Below are 18,777 nucleotides of genomic sequence, written 5' to 3' on the forward strand. Positions count from 1 at the left end.
GTTCATGGGCTTCATGGAAAAAATAAAGTATTGATCATTATCTTTGAGCAATTTTATTGATTTATTCAACAGGAAATACAACAAACGAAATTTCACTGTATGGGTTTTAAAAAGGTATGAGCAAAAAATGTCGTTTTTTTTAAGCTAGCTATCTGGCTATCTTTTTAGCTTTGTAGCTAGCTAGCTTTCTATATTTTTAGCTGGTCAGCAAGCTATGTAGCTCGTTTATTTTTTTTTACATTTACTATCTACTATCTGGCCTCCTTTTTAGCTCGGTTTCTAGTTTATCTTTAATTTTCTATCCATTTGTCTTTTTACTCTTAGCAAGCTATCTGCCTATCTTTTGTGTTGCATTCAAATAATTTCCAATTATATCAAGTGAATCTATTTGCCAACATTGTACTTACTCTAAAATATGATTAAATACAGTTGTGTACCGTGCAACCGACTAAATAAGCTCCCAAAAATGTTATTATTATGCGACAAAATATATCAGGAAATAAAAAGAAATGGATATCTTTTGAAAGAATTGTAAGAACTAACGACGTTTGTAGGCCGCACAACCTTTGTAATAATACATGAGTCAATTCATTCAAAAGAGAAAAATAATTTTGCATTGCCGGAAACTCAGCAAAATGTCAAGTTTTGGACATGTTTGATAATTATCTTGCCACACTTGGGATTACGGTTGCTCACTGTTGTTTCAAGCGTTGCTCACCGACTTTGTGTGAACGCTCAGACCCGTAAGGAAAATTACAGGGAACATTGCACACAACCATGATCTGATATGCAACATGATTGTTTCCGGCAGGAAAAAAGAAAGAAATTTGAGAAGGAGGGTGAAAAATACTACTCTCAGCTGGATAAACACCTGAATATTTCCGCAAAGAAGAAGGAGAGTCAACTTCAAGAGGTTCCAAACATAACAGGAGCGATAGCCACGCTTCTCCTCACCCGTGGCCTCATCTGTCTTCTTCTAAACCCCTTCAGGCCGACGAGATCCTGTGCAAGGAACGGGTCAACTTCTACGAGTCCTCCGTGGAGTACGTGTACCAGATCCACCAGGTCCAAGATCGGAAAAAGTTTGATGTGGTGGAACCTGTAAGTCGGTTATATGGGTCTTAAATCGAGGAGAGCTTGTGAGGGACAGCAGAAGATCTTCCATTTGGTCTTGTAGGTGCTGGCGTTTCTCCACAGTGTTTTGACCCTCAACAACTTAACGGTAGAGATGACGCAGGACTTCATGCCGTACAAGCAGGAACTTCAGCTCAGCCTGCAAAACGTAAGTAGGCAACGGTCCAGTCTCGCCATCAGAGATACAGTATCTGCTATTTGATACGGAGGACAAAATATATACTATCTCAGAAAATTAGAATATTGTGATAAAGTTCTTTATTTTCTGTAATGCAATTAAAAAAACAAAAATGTCATACATTCTGGATTCATTACACATCAACTGAACTATTTCAAGCCTTTTATTATTTTAATATTGCTGAATTTGGCTTACAGCTTAAGAAAACTCAAAAATCCTATCTCAAAATATTAGAATATCATGAAAAAGTATACAAGTAGGCTATTCAACTAATCACCTGAATCATCTAATTAACTCGAAACACCTTGCGAGGGTTTCCTGAGCCTTAAAAACACTCAGCTTGGTTCAGTAAACTAAATCACTGCTGATCTGACTGCTGTCCAGAGGACCATCATTGATACCCTCCATCAAGAGGGTAAGACACAAAAAGAAATTTCTCAAAGAGCAGGCTGTTCACAGAGTGCAGTTTCAAAGCATATCCACAAAGTCTGTTGGAAGGGACAAATGTGGCCGGAAACGCTGCACAACCAAGAGAGATGACCGCAGCCTTAACAAAATTGTGAAGAAGAGCCGCTTCAAGAATTTGAGGGAGCTTCAAAGACAGTGGGCTGAAGCTGGAGTCCAGGTATCAAAAGCCACAGTTCACAGACATGTCCGGGAAATGGGCTACAATAGCCGTATTCCCATGGTCAAGCCACTTCTGAACTCAAGACAACGGAAGAAGCGTCTGACTTGGGCTATGGAGAAGAAGCACTGGACAGTTGCAGAGTGGTCCAAAGTCCTCTTTTCAGACGAAAGCAAGTTTTGCATTTCATTTGGAAGTCAAGGCGCCAGAGTCTGGAGAAAGGCTGGAGAGGAGCAAAATCCAAGTTGCTTGAAATCCAGTGTGAAGTTCCCACAGTCAGCAATGGTTTGGGGAGCCATGTCAGCTGCTGGTGTTGGTCCACTGTGTTTCATCAAGTCCAGAGTAAATGCAACTGTGTCCCAAGAGATTTTAGAGCACTACATGCTTCCATCTGCTGAAAAGCTCTATGGAGATGAGCATTTCATTTTCCAGCATGATCTGGCACCTGCCCACAGTGCCAAAACCACCAGTAACTGGTGCACTGAGACCATGGCATCACTGTCCTTGATTGGCCTGCTAATTCCCCTGACCTGAACCCCATCGAGAATTTGTGGGGTATAGTTGAGAAGAAGATGAAAGACACCAGACCTACAAATGCAAATGAGCTGAAGGCCGCTATCGAAGCATCCTGGGCATCAATAACACCTCAGCAATGCCACAGGCTGATTGCCTCCATGCCACGCCGGATTGATGCAGTAATCCGTGCAAAAGGATTCCCAACCAAGTACTGAGTGCAACAATGGACATTTTCAAATGTTTGATTTAGTTTTGCTGTTATAAAATTATTTTTTTTACTTGGTCTGAGGAAGTATTCTAATATTTTGAGATAGGATTTTTGAGTTTTTTTCAGCTGTAAGCCAAAATCAGCAATATTCAAATAATAAAAGGCTTGAAATAGTTCAGTTGATGTGTAATGAATCCAGAATGTATGACAGAAAATAAAGAACTTTATCACAATATTCTCATTTTCTGAGACAGTCCAGTATATATATATATATATATATATATATATATATATAATGCCGGAGATCAAAGCCAGGAGAGAAAGCTTACCACGTGTTGTGAGTCATCATTTTATTCATATTTTGTTTATTTTGTCTTTTATTAGCATATTTGGTATTGGAGTAATCCAATAGTAATTGAAAGTAATCCAGTTAAAGTAACCCTACCCAACCCTGATGGAGAGTGATTTAATGCTCGTGCGCGCGGATTTCTATTAGTACATTATGAGAATGGTGAAAGTAAGAAAAGGGTTCTTTCAAATACAGTCCAAACGCCATCCCACGCGTCTGAGTTTTCCTCGAACACATCTAAGAAATGCACGTACCAGCAGGCTTTTAATTATAAACAATCTGAGAAAAAACGCTCTTATCTCAAATCCGACTGTGACAAAAACTGGTCTGGTTGCGCCCCCTAGACGAGGAACCACTACGAGAGCACTCGGGAGGAGATGGAGGACCTGATGAAGCGGATGAAGAACTCGTCGCAGATCTGCAAAAGGCCCAGTTGGCTCCCGATGGCCGGCTATCTCTACTGTCAGGAGAAATGTGAGTCAGATACTTGCTTCTATTATAGAAGACCCTTCCGGGGATAAGGCATTAATCCATTCCCATGTGGGGATCGCAAAGTGGGGGATAGAAACCCATGGTGATTAGCTAATACGTGAGAAGAATATTTAAGTTTTATGTACCAGGGTTCGTACGGGTGCTTGAAATCCTTGAAAATGCTTGTCGTGTCTTCCACATCAGAAAAATGCTTGAATTTTGGGTGAATTGTTTGAACATGCTGGAAATTATTTCCGTTGCCGTGTTTTCTGGCAGTTTGACTGGGTCGACCATACTTTTAAATGAAAAAAAATCAATAAAAAAAAAGTGCGTAAAAATGACGCCATTGGTGGCTCCATTCCTCATTATCTTATAAAGCGTTACTGCCCCCTACTGTCCAAGAGGACAGGTTTATCAGACTAATCATGGGGTCTCTGAGAGGAATATTGATTTACATTCTATTCTTTTAATCTATTCCAGAATTGAAAATTTGAAATGTGCTAAAACTCGATGCCTTTTCACATGTCATCTATATTACCGGTGGTCCAGTGGTTAAGAGTTCGGCGCTCTTACCGCCGCGACAGGGTTTTGTAACCCATTGCTACCAAGACCTCATGTATAACATGCACCCAAAGTTGAATTAACTTTAGTGGGGCATGACTTGAGATGGTACAGTGGAGTTGGCGGGTGGATGCAGAGGGAGTAGACAGCGGAATAAATTTAAAACTCCACTTGTGAGGATTGTTGTAATAACCTAATTGCTTTAATTGCCTCCTTGTTCTTAATAATTTTCCTTACCGTCAGTTAGTTAAGACCATGCATTTCAGCGAGGGTAACGTGTCTGCCTTCTTCATATCTGTCGACAACCGCAAGCTTCTTTTCCATGGTTATCATAATTTTGCTTCTCCCTTTAGTCTCACTGCATTTCTTGGGAACCATTGCTAGGAATAACCGTACAAAAGATCCATTGCTGTATCGCGCTTACTCTTGCCTGAACGTAGAGAAAGTCATAGTGGGAGGGAGTTCAGCCGGGCGTCTACTGTACCCAGTTTATTTGAGGTGTGTTCTGTTTGGTTTTTGTTCCTACAGGGGCCCTGGGCATGACGTGGGTCAAATACTACTGCAAGTATCACACAGAGGGAAGACTTCTCATCATGGTACCTTGTGAACAGAAACCCACCACCAAGCAGGTGTGGTCATAAATCATCTTTGTTTTTCATTTAAATTCAAAATATAGATATATGTAGATATAGCGTATTTTCTGGAATACAAGACGCATCCAAAACCCCTAGTTTTACTTGAATATTACCGTATTTGAGCAATGTTCAAATCGATAATCATCAGCGACCCAAAGTGCAAAATATTGTATGCAATGGGAATCGAACCTGTGTAGTGACAGTGTGTGCACCAACACTAGGCCACTGGTACATATACTGGAACACACAGCAAGGCATTCGAGCTTATCTCATGATCACACTATTTTTACTCGCAGTGCTAAGAAAACTCATTGCATAGTGCACTCTTTCCACATCTTCACCAAGCAATCCTACAAACAGCTCTTATGCCTTTTCGCACGTCATCTATAGCACTGGTGGTCTAGTGGTAAATTCAGGGTTCAGACGGGTGCTTAAAATCCCTAAAAATACTTGAATTTTAATGTGTTTTCAAGGTCAGCAAAATTTGAAATTTTGTGTGAAGTGCTTGATAATGCTTGATATTGTTGCGATTTCCATGTTTCTTCTCATAAACACGATAGAACACCCTCTAAAATTATTAAAAAATAAGTGTGTGAAAATGACGCCGACCTGCCTGCTTTCAGTCATTGTGGTTTTGTCATGTGAAGCGTCACTGCCCTCTACTGATCGCACCCAAGAGGACAGCTCTATTTAGAAAACCAGCTCTTTTGGCTCTGCTCGGATTCCAAATGGCTTCTTAGATTTTTTGTTTTTTAATGATATATTATCAATAATGTTAAAACATTATGCTCCAAACTATTTAGTGATTAGTAAATGTTTTACAGGGGATCACTGCAAAACACCAAAATTGTAAAATTCAAAATATTAGCTTTTTTACACACCGAAAATATGATGAGAGTCTATTTCATGTTAGAAGGGGTGCGGCTTATAATCCGGTGCGTTTTATAGTGCAGAAAATACAGTATTTCTTATGAACACACACAGTAGCTCATACTGTAGTCTCAATTTCACGCGCCTTATGTATGAGAAAAATATGATGAGAGACTATTTTATGTTATGGAGGGGTGCGGCTTATAATCCGGTGCGTTTTATAGTGCAGAAAATACAGTATTTTTCACAAACACACACAGCAGCTCATACTGTAGTCTCAATTTCATGCGCCTCGCGTATGATAAAAATATTATGAGAGTCTATTTTATGTTAGAAGGGGTGCGGCTTATAATCCGGTGCGTTTTATAGTGCAGAAAATACAGTATTTTTCACAAACACACACAGCAGCTCATACTGTAGTCTCAATTTCATGCGCCTCGCGTATGATAAAAATATTATGAGAGTCTATTTTATGTTAGAAGGGGTGCGGCTTATAATCCGGTGCGTTTTATAGTGCAGAAAATACAGTATTTTTCACAAACACACACAGCAGCTCATACTGTAGTCTCAATTTCATGCGCCTCGCGTATGATAAAAATATTATGAGAGTCTATTTTATGTTAGAAGGGGTGCGGCTTATAATCCGGTGCGTTTTATAGTGCAGAAAATACAGTATTTTTCACAAACACACACAGCAGCTCATACTGTAGTCTCAATTTCATGCGCCTCGCGTATGATAAAAATATTATGAGAGTCTATTTTATGTTAGAAGGGGTGCGGCTTATAATCCGGTGCGTTTTATAGTGCAGAAAATACAGTATTTTTCACAAACACACACAGTAGCTCATACTGTTAGTCTCAAATTCATGCGCCTTATGTATGAGAAAAATAAAATGAGAGTCTATTTTATGTTAGAAGGGGTGCGGCTTATAATCAGGTGCGTCTTTTAGTGCCGAAAATACAGTATTTTTCACGAACACACACAGTAGCTCATACTGTAGTCTCAAATTCATGCGCCTTATGTATGAGAAAAATATGATGAGAGTCTATATCATGTTAGAAGAGGTGCGGCTTATAATCCAGTGTGTTTTATCGTGCAGAAAATACAGTAATGTTTTTTTTTTCCTATTTGCTTCAGGGACCCACACAGCTGACCCTGAAGTCTTGCGTGCGCCGCAAGACAGATTCCATAGACAAGCGCTTTTGTTTCGACGTGGAAGTCAACGAGAGGTCAGTGGCACGCTTCACAAGGGGGCGCTAAAGGCGAAAATTGGTGACTGATGAAATCAACGGCTTGCTTATCAAGTACGGGGATTTATTTCTCTGAGCGCCATCAACAGACGCGACAAGTTCATTTTTATCTCACCAGGCTGAGAAAATTTGGGTTTTTATCTTTAATTTAGCAGTAAAAATTGTTTAAGCCGCTCTGGAAGCGTGTGAAGTTGAGCAACCGCTCCAAGTCATGTTTTAACTCAATCATGACAATGCAATTCGTCTAGCTGCCTGAAGGCGGCAGCATTTCCTTTGCAGAGAAACAACCTGGCGCTGACTGTTCTCAGTGCGGTTTATCTGGCGCAGTAAAAAACAAAAACATGACATTTGATTTATTCGGAATCCATTTTGTGCATTTTTATGTCCTTGTTGAATATATATTTAAGATTTGCATGACGGTTTTACTGAAATTGGCTGTCGTTTGGGGTAATTTATGGATGAGATTAGCAACTTCATTTGAACTTTTGTTTGGTAGCCAATGTTGCGTTCAAATACATTGGTTTTTTTGAATTGCATCATCTTTTTCCTTAGTTAAGATTGTATTACTATACTTTACTATGCTTACCGTTTGAGTCCATATCCAAAGGTTGAATGAATGAATTACAACTTTATTTCGAACATTAAAATAAAAACGGAACAGAAACAATAACTCAACAACAAAATAATGTTACATAATATGTTCGAAAAGGGGCTTATATTCCCCTACCCCTTCATCTGCCCTATTAAATACACCAATTATGATAAAAACAATAGTAATAATATTAATAATAACAGTTGTAGACCAGGGGTGTCAAACTCATTTGAACTCGGGGGCCACACGATAGAACAAACATTCTGTCGGGGGCCGGACTAGTAGAATAAAGAGAAAGAAAAAGAGGGATAAAGAAATAAGAGAAAGAGGGAGGGAAAAAGAGAGAGGGTAGGACAAAGAAAGAGAGAGAGGGAGAAAGCGTGAGAAACAAAAGATAAAAAGTCGTGAGAGAGGTGGAAAAGAAAGGGAGAGGAAGAAAGAAATACAAAGAGAAATAGAAAGACAGAAGGAGAGAAGAGAAAACACGAAGGGTATGAAGAGAGAAAGAGAAAAGAGAGAAAAGGAAAAAGGGAAGTTAGAGCAAAAGAGGTCAAAAGACACAGAGAGAGAAAGAGACAAAGAGCAACAAAGGAAGAGAAAAAGAGAGACACGGAGAGTTACAGAGACTGAGTGGAAATGGGTGGAAAACAAACAGACAGACAGACAGACAGACAGACAGACAGACAGACAGACAGACAGACAGACAGACAGACAGACAGAGAGAGAGAGAGAGAGAGAGAGGAGAGAGACGAGAGAGAGAGAGAGAGAGAGAGAGAGGAGAGAGAGAGAGAGAGAGAGAGAGAGGAGAGAGAGAGAGAGGAGAGAGAGAGAGAGAGAGAGATGGAGAGAGAGAGGAGAGAGAGAGAGAGGAGAGAGAGAGAGAGAGAGAGAGAGAGAGAGAGAGAGAGAGAGAGAGAGAGAGAGAGAGAGAGAGAGAGAGAGAGAGAGACCTGGCTTTGGCAACATCAAGTTGACTTAATTCAACCTGCAGCTTGTTTTTCTCTTGCGCTTCTCATAGTGTTGTCTCGCGGGCCGGATTCAATCCTTTAGCGGGCCTGATCCGGCCCGCGGGCCGCCCGTTTGACACCTGTGTTCTAGACGCACTATTCCCAGTGACTCGTATCACTCATACCCCATTTTCTTCTTCTCTGTATACCGCCAGGAATGTTTTTTTATATTTAAATTAGTGAATAGTTGGACATTGTTTGATCTCGTCTTATAAATTGTTCCAAAGTTTGACTCCACACACAGACGCAAACATCCTTTTCCTGGTGGTTCTCACCTTTGGGATTATGAATTCACGACAGCCCCTTAAGTTATAATTTCCCTCTTTCCGAATGAATAATTTTGGGATGTTTTCTGGCACTATGTTCTTGTTGACCTTAAATAGCAGTTGTGCAGTGAAAAATTTTACAAAATCATCCAATTTTAATCATTTGGACTTCAGGAATAAAATATGAGTATGATCTCGATATCCTACCCTGTGTATGGTTCTAATTGCACGTTTTTGGAAGATAATTTCCACACTTGGGCAGATTTAATTTCTTAAATTAGCTAAGTGAACTCCAATCGAATGTATGGCCGAATGAGACTAATTAGTGTCGCTCGAGTCTCTGTCAAACCTCCTCTCTCGATCTTCTGCTACCTCCTCGGCCCACGTTTTTCCCGCAAGCTGGTGTGCCGGCTCCTCCCGTGGGCGTGCCAATGAAAACTCTATATAACACGCTACAGTGGGTATTAGCACGTCACATTGGGTATTTGTGTATTTGTATATTGTATTCTTTTTGCTTTATTATTGTATTGTTCTCAGCGCAGGGATGCTGCTGGAAATGTGAATTTCCCTGCGGGGATGAATAAAGTATCTATCTATCTATCTATCTATCTATGAAAGCCCCTACGTGGGGTCCACCCCCTCGCTTCGATGTGTGGAGAAACTCAAAACAACACCGAGCGTTTATCAAAACAATGCCTGACGTCCTTCGTCAGAGTCCTGTTATCAAAATTCCCCAGCCAAAACATTCCAAATTTGTAACAGAGTGACCTGAAGCCCACTCAGTGAAAATCTTCATTGCACTCGATAAATGTAACTTGTATTTAATCGCATAAAATCCTTTATAGTAAAATGTATAAAATCCTTCACTGTTCAATCGGAATAATTTCATTTCAACCTTTGCCTCTTAAATGACATTTTGGTGACTGTTTCCATAGAAACGCAGCCGTCACGTTCCAGGCTCTCTCGGAGGAAGACAGGAAGTTGTGGATGGAAGCCATGGATGGAAAAGAGCCTGTGAGCCTTTTTTTATAATTTTTTTGAATTTATTTGGTGGAACTAAACTTTCGAGTTCATAAAATGGGTGGTGAAGGAAGCAGACAAGCGAGACTCCTGCCGATAATGTCTTCTCAAAAAAAAAAAAATCAATTCATGAGAGTAGTCCTTTGGCCAAATACCCTCGGCTTTCTATAAGAATTGGCGACTGTTAATAGAAAAAGGATAGTTGACTGTGAGGGCCGCCACTTCCAGGACATCACAAGAGAATGTTTTCACTGAACTCCGAAAAAATGAAGAATATGATCAAGAGTAACTGTCAGCAGACTGCAAAAATCTGACTGGAAATGAAAGCTTTGAAAATGTGAAGCAACTGGAAGCTGTTTTAGCGCCACAGCAGCGCTTTTTCACGAGACCCTGCGGGTCAAAGGAAATTTCTGCAATTTTTTCAGTGGTTTTTTTTCCAAATAACGCCATGCTGAATAGTTGGCCCTCACACATTTTAGCTAACGAAATCCGGCCCGCTTTCTGAAAAGTTTGGACACCCCTGCATTAGAGGTTCAGTGGCTTGCCCGAGGACACTTCAACATTAAACTCTGGGGAGCCGGGAATTGAACCTGAGACCTCTCAGTTCCGAGGCGAGTGCTAGTGCTGCCCCCTTCTTACAATTGATTCCCCCTCTTTATGGCACTTTTCCCACTATAGGACCTTCTCACTTTATGGTGTGAAATGAGATGTTTTTCAGCCCCTATACGACATCAACCGCAAATGATTTTGCGAGGCCAAAAACTCAAATTCAAATTGTTATTGGTCGAAGTCATATAAAATGCAGGTCTGCTATAGGTTTTCGCCACATGAAAATACGGATCTGGTATTGGCAGAACTCCTTCCCATAATGCCTTTCTCTTACTTCATTTAATTTCAAATCTCGTGTGCTTCGTAATAACTTGGAGTTGGAAATACGTACAGATTTTTTTGCACTGTATTTATTCAATATGTGGGTTTTGTTGCTAACGGGAGAAGCAAAAACATGATAACCATGGAACCGAGGCTTACGGTGATTAGGAAATCTTGAATTGAATTGGATTGAATGCCTTTATTGTCATTATACAAGTATAGCGAAATTTAAGCACCACCGCAAATATATAAACAAATCGCTACCCTTGCTAAATTACATTGCCATAACTAATCGACGATCCGGATTATTATTAATAATAAGGAGGCTTTTTTAAAAGCGGGGCTGCTGCAGCCCATCCCAGCTATCTTTGGGCAGTGGGCCGAGAACATCTAGAACTTTTTAATCCTTGGTAATGGGATGTTTAAAATCAGTTTCATTTTTAATCCACCATTGCTGTCATCCACCCGCTACTCCACTCGACCAGGTCACGTCACACTAAAAGTAAAAATTATTTTATTTTCAATTTACGTGTATATTTGTTTCTAATGTTTGATTAATCTTATGTTTACATTTAAGTAGTACTTACTACATAGGATTTTGTTATTTCAGTATTCTAATACGGGTTACCGAAGGTTCGGAAGGAATACAAATAAATAAAAGTAAACTGAGGCTCCAGCTGTTGGTGTCATTGACTTTAAAGCCCCACCCGTTGGAAGAAAACACGTACAATTCTGAAATCGCTTTGAATTCTCTTTTATTACTTGTTCTAAATTATACGCTTTGTTAAAATTCTACAATGCAGTCCCGCTTTCCTTCATTAAAACCATGCCGCCCGAAAAATGTATTTTTTTCCTCGGTTAGGAGACTGGAACCGATTGAAGGCGTTTCAATTGGTTTCAAAGGGTACAATTGTTATAATAAGGGTATAAATTGTGTCACATTGCTGACACACTCTCAATGTGATTAACACACTAAAACAGTCCTGACATGAATGATTTGTTTTTGAAACGGCACCAAAATCGTAAGTGTCCCGAAACCACTTGATGAGTGGAAAAATAAAAAAAACAAGGACTTTAGTGATAATTATTGATTCTTATTATTGGCGTGGATTCTTGAATGATCAGAGAAGGGATCAAATTAGTTAAGTAAAGCGATTGTCGGCTAGATTAACATAGCACGGAACCAAGGGGGTTGAAGACTGTCTTTCTTTCCGTTTTTCTTTCTTGAACTCTTTCGGCCTTTCTTTCTTCCTCTCTAATCTACTAGTCTGGCCCCTGTGAGAGCTAAATGAGTTTGACACCCCTAATTTAGGCGTTTAATTCCCAGCCTATATTGAAACGTTTTCTTTAGAATAACTTTTTGCTTGTAACAAAGGAAACATCTAAAACTCACCTTGGAAAATTTATTCCACTTCTCTTGGTAAAAAATTATCGGAGTTGTCCCGAACTGATATATATATATCTCATATCTCATTAGCTACACCGCTTATCCTCAGTAGGGTCGCGGGGGTGCTGGAGCCCATCCCAGCAATCATCGGGCAGTGGGCAGGGGACACCCTGAACTGGTTGCCAGCCAATCGCAGGGCACACAGGGACAGACAACTCGCTCGCTCATTCACACCTAGGGACAATTTGGACCGGCCAATCCACCTGAAATGCATGTCTTTGGAATGTGGGAGGAAACCGGAGTGCCCGGAGGGAACCCACGCAAGCATGGGGAGAACATACAAACTCCGCATCTATTCCGTTTCAGATTTGATTTCTTCTCACCGTCTGGATAAAACATGAGTATAAATGTATTTAATCTACTTTTTTTATTTTAATCGTATGTCTAAGGTTGAATTTATGTAATCCAAATGTTTGGGATAAGTGGGTCGTATTTTCTCGGAACTATTGTTCTTCGTTTGAATTTTTTTGCGGGATGAAGTCGATTACAATATTTCATTTGACAGGAAAAAAACAAGAAGTATTTCTGCTGGTTTTGGGCAGTACTTGAGATTTCCAAACTCTTCAAAGATACTCTAATCCAGAGTTGTTTTTTCAGTGTTATCTGAAGTGACTATAGAGCGCACCTGATTATAAGCCGCACCCGCCACATTTTGAGAAGAAAACCGATTTTGTACTTACACAAGCCGCACCTGTATATAAGCCGCATGCGCCCACATTAAAAAATGTAACACAAATACAAAATAACTGAATATCCTTTAGTAAAGTACACAGTCCAAAATTCACAGCCAGCAAAATCAACGGAAAATGATACCCGTACTTAAGGTTTGATGCAGACTGGCAGAGTCCGGGTCCCGTTGATAGTAATCCAAAGAAAAAAGTGTATATTTCCAAAGGTAAGGGTGGGAAAAATATATATCCACTATTGTCCGCCCTGTCCACAAACACTCACTTTTACCAGTCCCCACTTCCCGTCAGCCCGCGTTTGTTACGCCCCTTCTTTTTAATTCGCCCGTCCAAAACATATCAGAATAAGCGTCCAAAATAAATACAAATAAATACGTTACAAAAATATACAGTTGCAAATACATATTATACATGGGTTACACATATTTACAAAGAAAGACGGTACACCGAGAGAGTTTTCAAAGCTTTAATAATAATAATAATATAACTTCCATCCGGGCAGTTAATGGTAGCAACACGCTTGCAACACAGTAAACGGGTCTGTTAAAAAACATACCGTACTTGTCACTTTCTCGTCACTATTGTTCTTCGTTTGAATTTTTTTTGCGGGATGAAGTCGATTACAATATTTCATTTGACGGGAAAAAAAGGAAAAAAGAAGAAGAAGTATTTTCAGTGTTATCTGAAGTGACCACCCAAAACTAAAATAAGATTCTTCTCATTTGTGTGAAATGCAAAACTGCCATTTCGGCTAATCCCTCCTAATCTGGTATTCCTCTGTAATCTGCCATTTTTGCCATTCCAGATCTATCACTCCCCGATTCACAAACAAGCAGAAAGTAAGTGATCCTATTCTTCTATTCTTACACTCACTCGTTATTTGAAGTTGATCAGTTGGATTTCGACTTTTTTTCCTCCAAACAGTGGAACTCAATGAAATTGGATTCAAGTTTGTGCGCAAATGCATCAACTTTGTGGAAGAGAAAGGTGAGGCTATAGAATCTGGATGTAGGGCTGCAACAACTAATCGATAAAATCGATTATTGAAAGCGTTGGCGACTCATTAGATCAACGATTCGTTAAATTAATGCAAATAAGAGTGCACGCGATTTTGTTGTGACGATGGGAGTTGTAGTACCGCTTTGGTCCAGCAGAGGGCGGCAAGAGCGTTTTTATAAAGAAGTTATCGTACTTTATAAAAAAAATTTGATGAACAATGCATTATTACAAACACAATTGGCATGGAAGTTTCAACTTTGGAATGTTGGACTGTCAAAGTTTTCAACGTTCGGTGCTACAATGATGACTCACAACACGTGGTAAGCTTTCTCTCCTGGCTTTGATCTCTTTGATCTCCGGCAAAACTAATATCAAATGCGACAGAAACAAAATGAAAATAAATCCAAACAGTTTGCCAACATCATTTTTGCCGTTCCGTGTATTTCGTTGCTCCCCAAGCCTGCACAAAATGTAGTCATTTTATTCATATTGAGTATCTTTTGTCTTTTATTAGCATATTTGGTATTGGAGTAGTCCAAAATTCATTGAAAGTAATCCAGTAAAAGTAACCCTACCCAACCCTGATATTTTTCCCGCCATCTGAAAACCGATCAATAAGTCACATATGTTTTCAGCTTCATCATTTTATCGGATTTTCGCTCGTCCCTTCGTCGGAGACCAGACTTAATAAAGAAATGACAGATCCCGAAATGAGGAAGACCGTCTCTCTGCCGAGAAGCACGCGCCACATTTCCATTTCTCCTTTTTGAGAGACGCGACTCACGCTCTTTCCCGTTTTCGTAGGAGTCACACAAGAGGGCGTGTACCGGACGGTTGGCAGTAACATCCAAGTGCAGAAACTTCTGAACGCCTTCTTTGGTAAGGAAACCCAAATGCAAATGGACGCACTTGCTGACTGAGGTTTGGGCTCGTCAAATTGCACTTTGCAGATGCGTGTGTCAAGAGGTTGGTATTCTCACAGGAAGACGAAAAAATGATGTCATTGATATTGAACATCAATTCGTCCGGGTCTGAATTTATTCACAGCACATTCGTAAGAAAGGCTTTCCTAAACAAGCATCCAAAACTAAGGCTTAGGGGGGCATTTGTGGCCATTTTTAGCATGACCAAAATCGTTAGAATTGGAATTGTCTTTATTATCATTGATGACCACCGTCAGGAGCAATGTGTCTCACGCTCCTGGAACACAATTAGTTTTCTTGGTAATGAGTCCTGAAGTTACCGTAAATTCCGAACTATAGAGCGCACCTGATTATAAGCTGCACCCGCCACATTTTGAGAGGAAAACCGATTTTACACAAGCCGCACCTGTATATAAGCCGCATGCGCCCACATTAAAAAATGTAACACAAATACAAAATAACTGAATATCCTTTAGTAAAGTACACAGTCCAAAATTCACAGCCGGCAAAATGAACGGAAAATGATACCGGTACTTAAGGTTTGATGCAGACCGGCAGAGTCCGGGTCCCGTTGAAAGTAATCCAAAGAAAAAAGTGTATATTTCCAAAGGTAAGGGTGGGAAAAATAGATATCCACTATTGTCCGCCGTGTCCACAAACACTCACCTTTACCGGTCCCCACGTTTGTTACGCCCCTTCTTTTTAATTCGCCCGTCCAAAACATATCAGAATAAGCGTCCAAAATAAATACAAATGGATACATTACAAAAATATACAGTTGCAAATACATATTATACAAGGTTACACATATTTACAAAGAAAGACGGTACACAGAGAGAGTTTTCAAAGCTTTAATAATAATATAACTTTCATCCGGGCAGTTAATGGTAGCAACACGCTAGCAACACACTCGCAACACAGTAAACGGGTCTGTTAAAAAAACATACCGTACTTGTAAAGATCACGGTAAACCGTCCTCATCTTCCTCCTTAGAACTGAAGCCATCAAAGTCGTTTTCCTCAGTGTCGGAAGGAAACTTTGTCATATAGACGTCGTCCCATGCTCCCATCCACTCCTGATTCTGTGCCCTCCTCTCCGTCACGCACCAGACCGGCGTTTCGGAACCCGTTGGTGATGGTGGATTTTTTGATGCTGCCCCGCGCTGTCAGGATCCACTGGCAGACTTTCGCATGCAGCCAGTTTTAGTGAAAGATTTCTCGCCGCTAGTCAAGCGAACAAGTTGCAGTCTTCCTCGGCGCATATATTCCACCGTTCTAAATCTTACCTTTTGTACTTGAGCGCCGCTGGCGGCCGTTACAAAAATTACAGAAATTGGCCGCATCACTGAATAAGCCGCAATGTTGAAAGTTTGCGGAAAAAGTAGCGGCTTATAGTCCGGAATTTACAGTATATACTATTTTATACACTGTCTTATCTTACATAAAGTCAAATATACTTGTTCTAAAATCTGACTTCAGTGTTTGAGGGCAAACTCTGAGAGAAGGCTGTCGTAAAAACACCTGTGCTTTGGAATGTGTCTTTGGTTTCTGTTTGTGTAGATAACAATGACTTATTACCTTGCCTGTGGGCAAAGGGCGACCTTTCACCCTTCTCCCAATGCTTTGAAGGACGATTGGGATCATTGCACCAACACGGCGCGGACCAATCAGCCAGAGGCTTGGTCATGGGGCGTAAACATTCCATCGGCATGAATTATAACAGAGGATCCCCCGGAGTCTCGTCGCTCTGTCTCCTGCACACGATTGTAAAATCAGCACAGGCAGAGATCTGATCTGTTAAACTATTTGATTCGGCTAAATAGTGCGTCCAATAGTGCGGAAAATACAATTTATTTCCCTGTATTACTACTTCATTTTTAATATTGTTACTACTTATACTTAGCTCAGAAATGGCTTCTTCCCCCAATTGGGTTACTAAAAAAACCCCGACTTAAAGTGATTAAAAATAGTAAGTACTCCGTCTTAATCGAGTCTGGAATTAACCCAGAAAGGATAAACGTGACTGTTTTGGAAATGTGGAAGAAAGATAGATTATAGGGCAGCACGGCGGCGCAGTGGTTAGCGCATGTGCGGCACAGTTCAAGTCATGGGAACCTCCTGCGTGGGTTCAAATCCAGCTCCAGACTTCCTGTGCGGAGTTTGTATGTTCTCCCCGTGGCACTCCGGTTTCCTCCCACATTCCAAAGACATGCATTTCAGGTGAATTGGCCGGTCCAAGTTGTCCCTAGGTGTGAATGAGCGAGTGAGTTGTCTGTCCCCGTGTGCCCTGCGATTGGCTGGCAACCAGTTCAGGGTGTCCCCTGCCCACTGCCTGATGATTGCTGGGATGGGCTCCAGCACCCCCGGGACCCTACTGAGGATAAGCGGTGCAGCTGATGAGATGTGATAGATTATATTTCGGTTACGTTGTAGGAAAAGGACTCGTAAAATTAAGGACCTCTTGTGCAGACTCTTTTTCCGGACTTCAAACTTGATACAACTCATCTTGCATGAGACATCAATGGATTGTGCAAGCTTGTAATTTTTTTGTAATTTTCATGGACATACCGTATCTATGAGAGTCATTTTGTTTTCATGTCACAGAAGAACATACGTGGAATCTTATCCTCTGGGATTATAATAAAGTAACATAAGTAAATTGGAACCGGAACAGGATCAGGACCCAAATGCGTGACGCTTTTTACACAAGCCTTTCATTTTACGAGAAATGAGGAGTCATGGACGTTAGGCGGCAGTCTGGCGTGGAAAGACAGGAAGCCAGAGGCCGACGAGATCGATACCAATTGCCCGAGCAGATATCGGACGGATGGGGTCGATACAGGACGGGACAGACAGGATTAATATCAAAACAGGATATCGAAATTAAACAGGACAAACTAGACGGGAACGAAACTGGAAACCGTAATTAAACAGGGCAAAAATAAATGGGAACAATACCGGACAGGAAATACCAACAGGAAACAGGACCGAGTCAAAACCCACCACTTCGGTTCGGTGCGCCTGAAACCCTTTGATAATGGAAAATCGCATTTAAAGCACATTTGCCACAGTGAGAGGATAAAAATGATGGGTGCGCTTATTACCTTGGAGAAAATCTCCAAGCGAGAATCACAGTTGTTCACACGAACACAAAATATCCGCCCTTGACACCGAATAGTGTTATATTTTTCATGTATCTAGTAGCACATCATTAGCTTTGGTGACACCTTCGCAGATCCTGCAAACTCTGGGGACGTGGACCTGCACAGTGGAGACTGGGACATTAAAACGATCACCAGTGCGATGAAGTTCTACTTAAGGTGCGTGAGTACGTACAACACCGTTCAAGTTTGGGGTCGCTTAGAAATATCCTTATTTGAACTGTTTTTTTCCCATGAAGATAACATAAAACGGATCGGAAAATACAGCCCTATACAATATGAAAAAATACCAACGGGACCAAGTCGAAACCCACCTCTTGCGGGGCAGAAGTCCGTCGACGGACTGACAAAGGAAAAATGAGAGCACTGAGCTTAAAAAGACGGAAAGGCAATCCGTCAATGAGCCGCAGCTGGCGCCACACGGGCGGGGCCAATTGGACGCCGTGGCAACCGTGACAATTTTAGCTGCGAATGCCTGGTTTAAAATTCAATATCGATATCCCCATTTTAGAGGACCCAGGTTCAAATCTAGTGACCTGCCTCTCTGCATGGAGTTTGCATGTCCTCCCCTGTGCCGGTTTCCTCCAGGTACCATGGTTTCCTTCCACATTTCATTGCATGGCAGGTTGATTGGTGACTCCAAATTGTCCCTAGGTATGAGTGAATGTGTAAATGGTTGTTTGTCTAAGTGTGCCCTGCGACTGGTTGGCAACCAGTTCAGGGTGTCTTCTGCCCATTGCCCGAAGACAGCACGGATGGGCTCCAGCACCCCTGGGACCCTACTGAGGACAAGTGGTGGAGATAATGGATGGATGGAAATATACAAAAAGAAAGACAGTCTACTTTTGTTCCCAAGATGATGCATTGTGCTGTGGCTTGAAGTCTATAAGTTCTTGTCCTGCAGTCAGGGAGGGTTGTGGGGGACTGAAGACCTTGATAGTTCTGGTCCCTCACTCTATTAGTGGTGGTTCAGATGTTCCTGTACTGCTTCCCTGATGGAAGCAGCAGT

General features: G+C 41.0%; 1 protein-coding gene across 1 annotated transcript in view; it reads left to right on the forward strand.

Annotated features, from left to right (window-relative positions):
• The window catches only part of ophn1 (oligophrenin 1), a 59,791-nt gene that overhangs the window by 19,066 nt on the left and 21,948 nt on the right, over positions 1 to 18,777 (forward strand). The window contains exons 5-15 of the mRNA XM_088321286.1: positions 812 to 913; positions 991 to 1,101; positions 1,178 to 1,282; positions 3,355 to 3,484; positions 4,571 to 4,671; positions 6,686 to 6,777; positions 9,599 to 9,677; positions 13,492 to 13,525; positions 13,611 to 13,673; positions 14,490 to 14,564; positions 17,843 to 17,927. Of these exons, the coding sequence (XP_088177412.1) occupies positions 812 to 913; positions 991 to 1,101; positions 1,178 to 1,282; positions 3,355 to 3,484; positions 4,571 to 4,671; positions 6,686 to 6,777; positions 9,599 to 9,677; positions 13,492 to 13,525; positions 13,611 to 13,673; positions 14,490 to 14,564; positions 17,843 to 17,927 (977 nt within the window). The remainder of the gene's footprint in view (positions 1 to 811; positions 914 to 990; positions 1,102 to 1,177; positions 1,283 to 3,354; positions 3,485 to 4,570; positions 4,672 to 6,685; positions 6,778 to 9,598; positions 9,678 to 13,491; positions 13,526 to 13,610; positions 13,674 to 14,489; positions 14,565 to 17,842; positions 17,928 to 18,777) is intronic.

This window comes from Urocampus carinirostris, chromosome 17, assembly GCF_059441175.1.
Source record: "Urocampus carinirostris isolate Australia breed hairy pipefish chromosome 17, RoL_Ucar_1.0, whole genome shotgun sequence".
In the NCBI taxonomy this organism is placed as follows: domain Eukaryota; kingdom Metazoa; phylum Chordata; class Actinopteri; order Syngnathiformes; family Syngnathidae; genus Urocampus; species Urocampus carinirostris.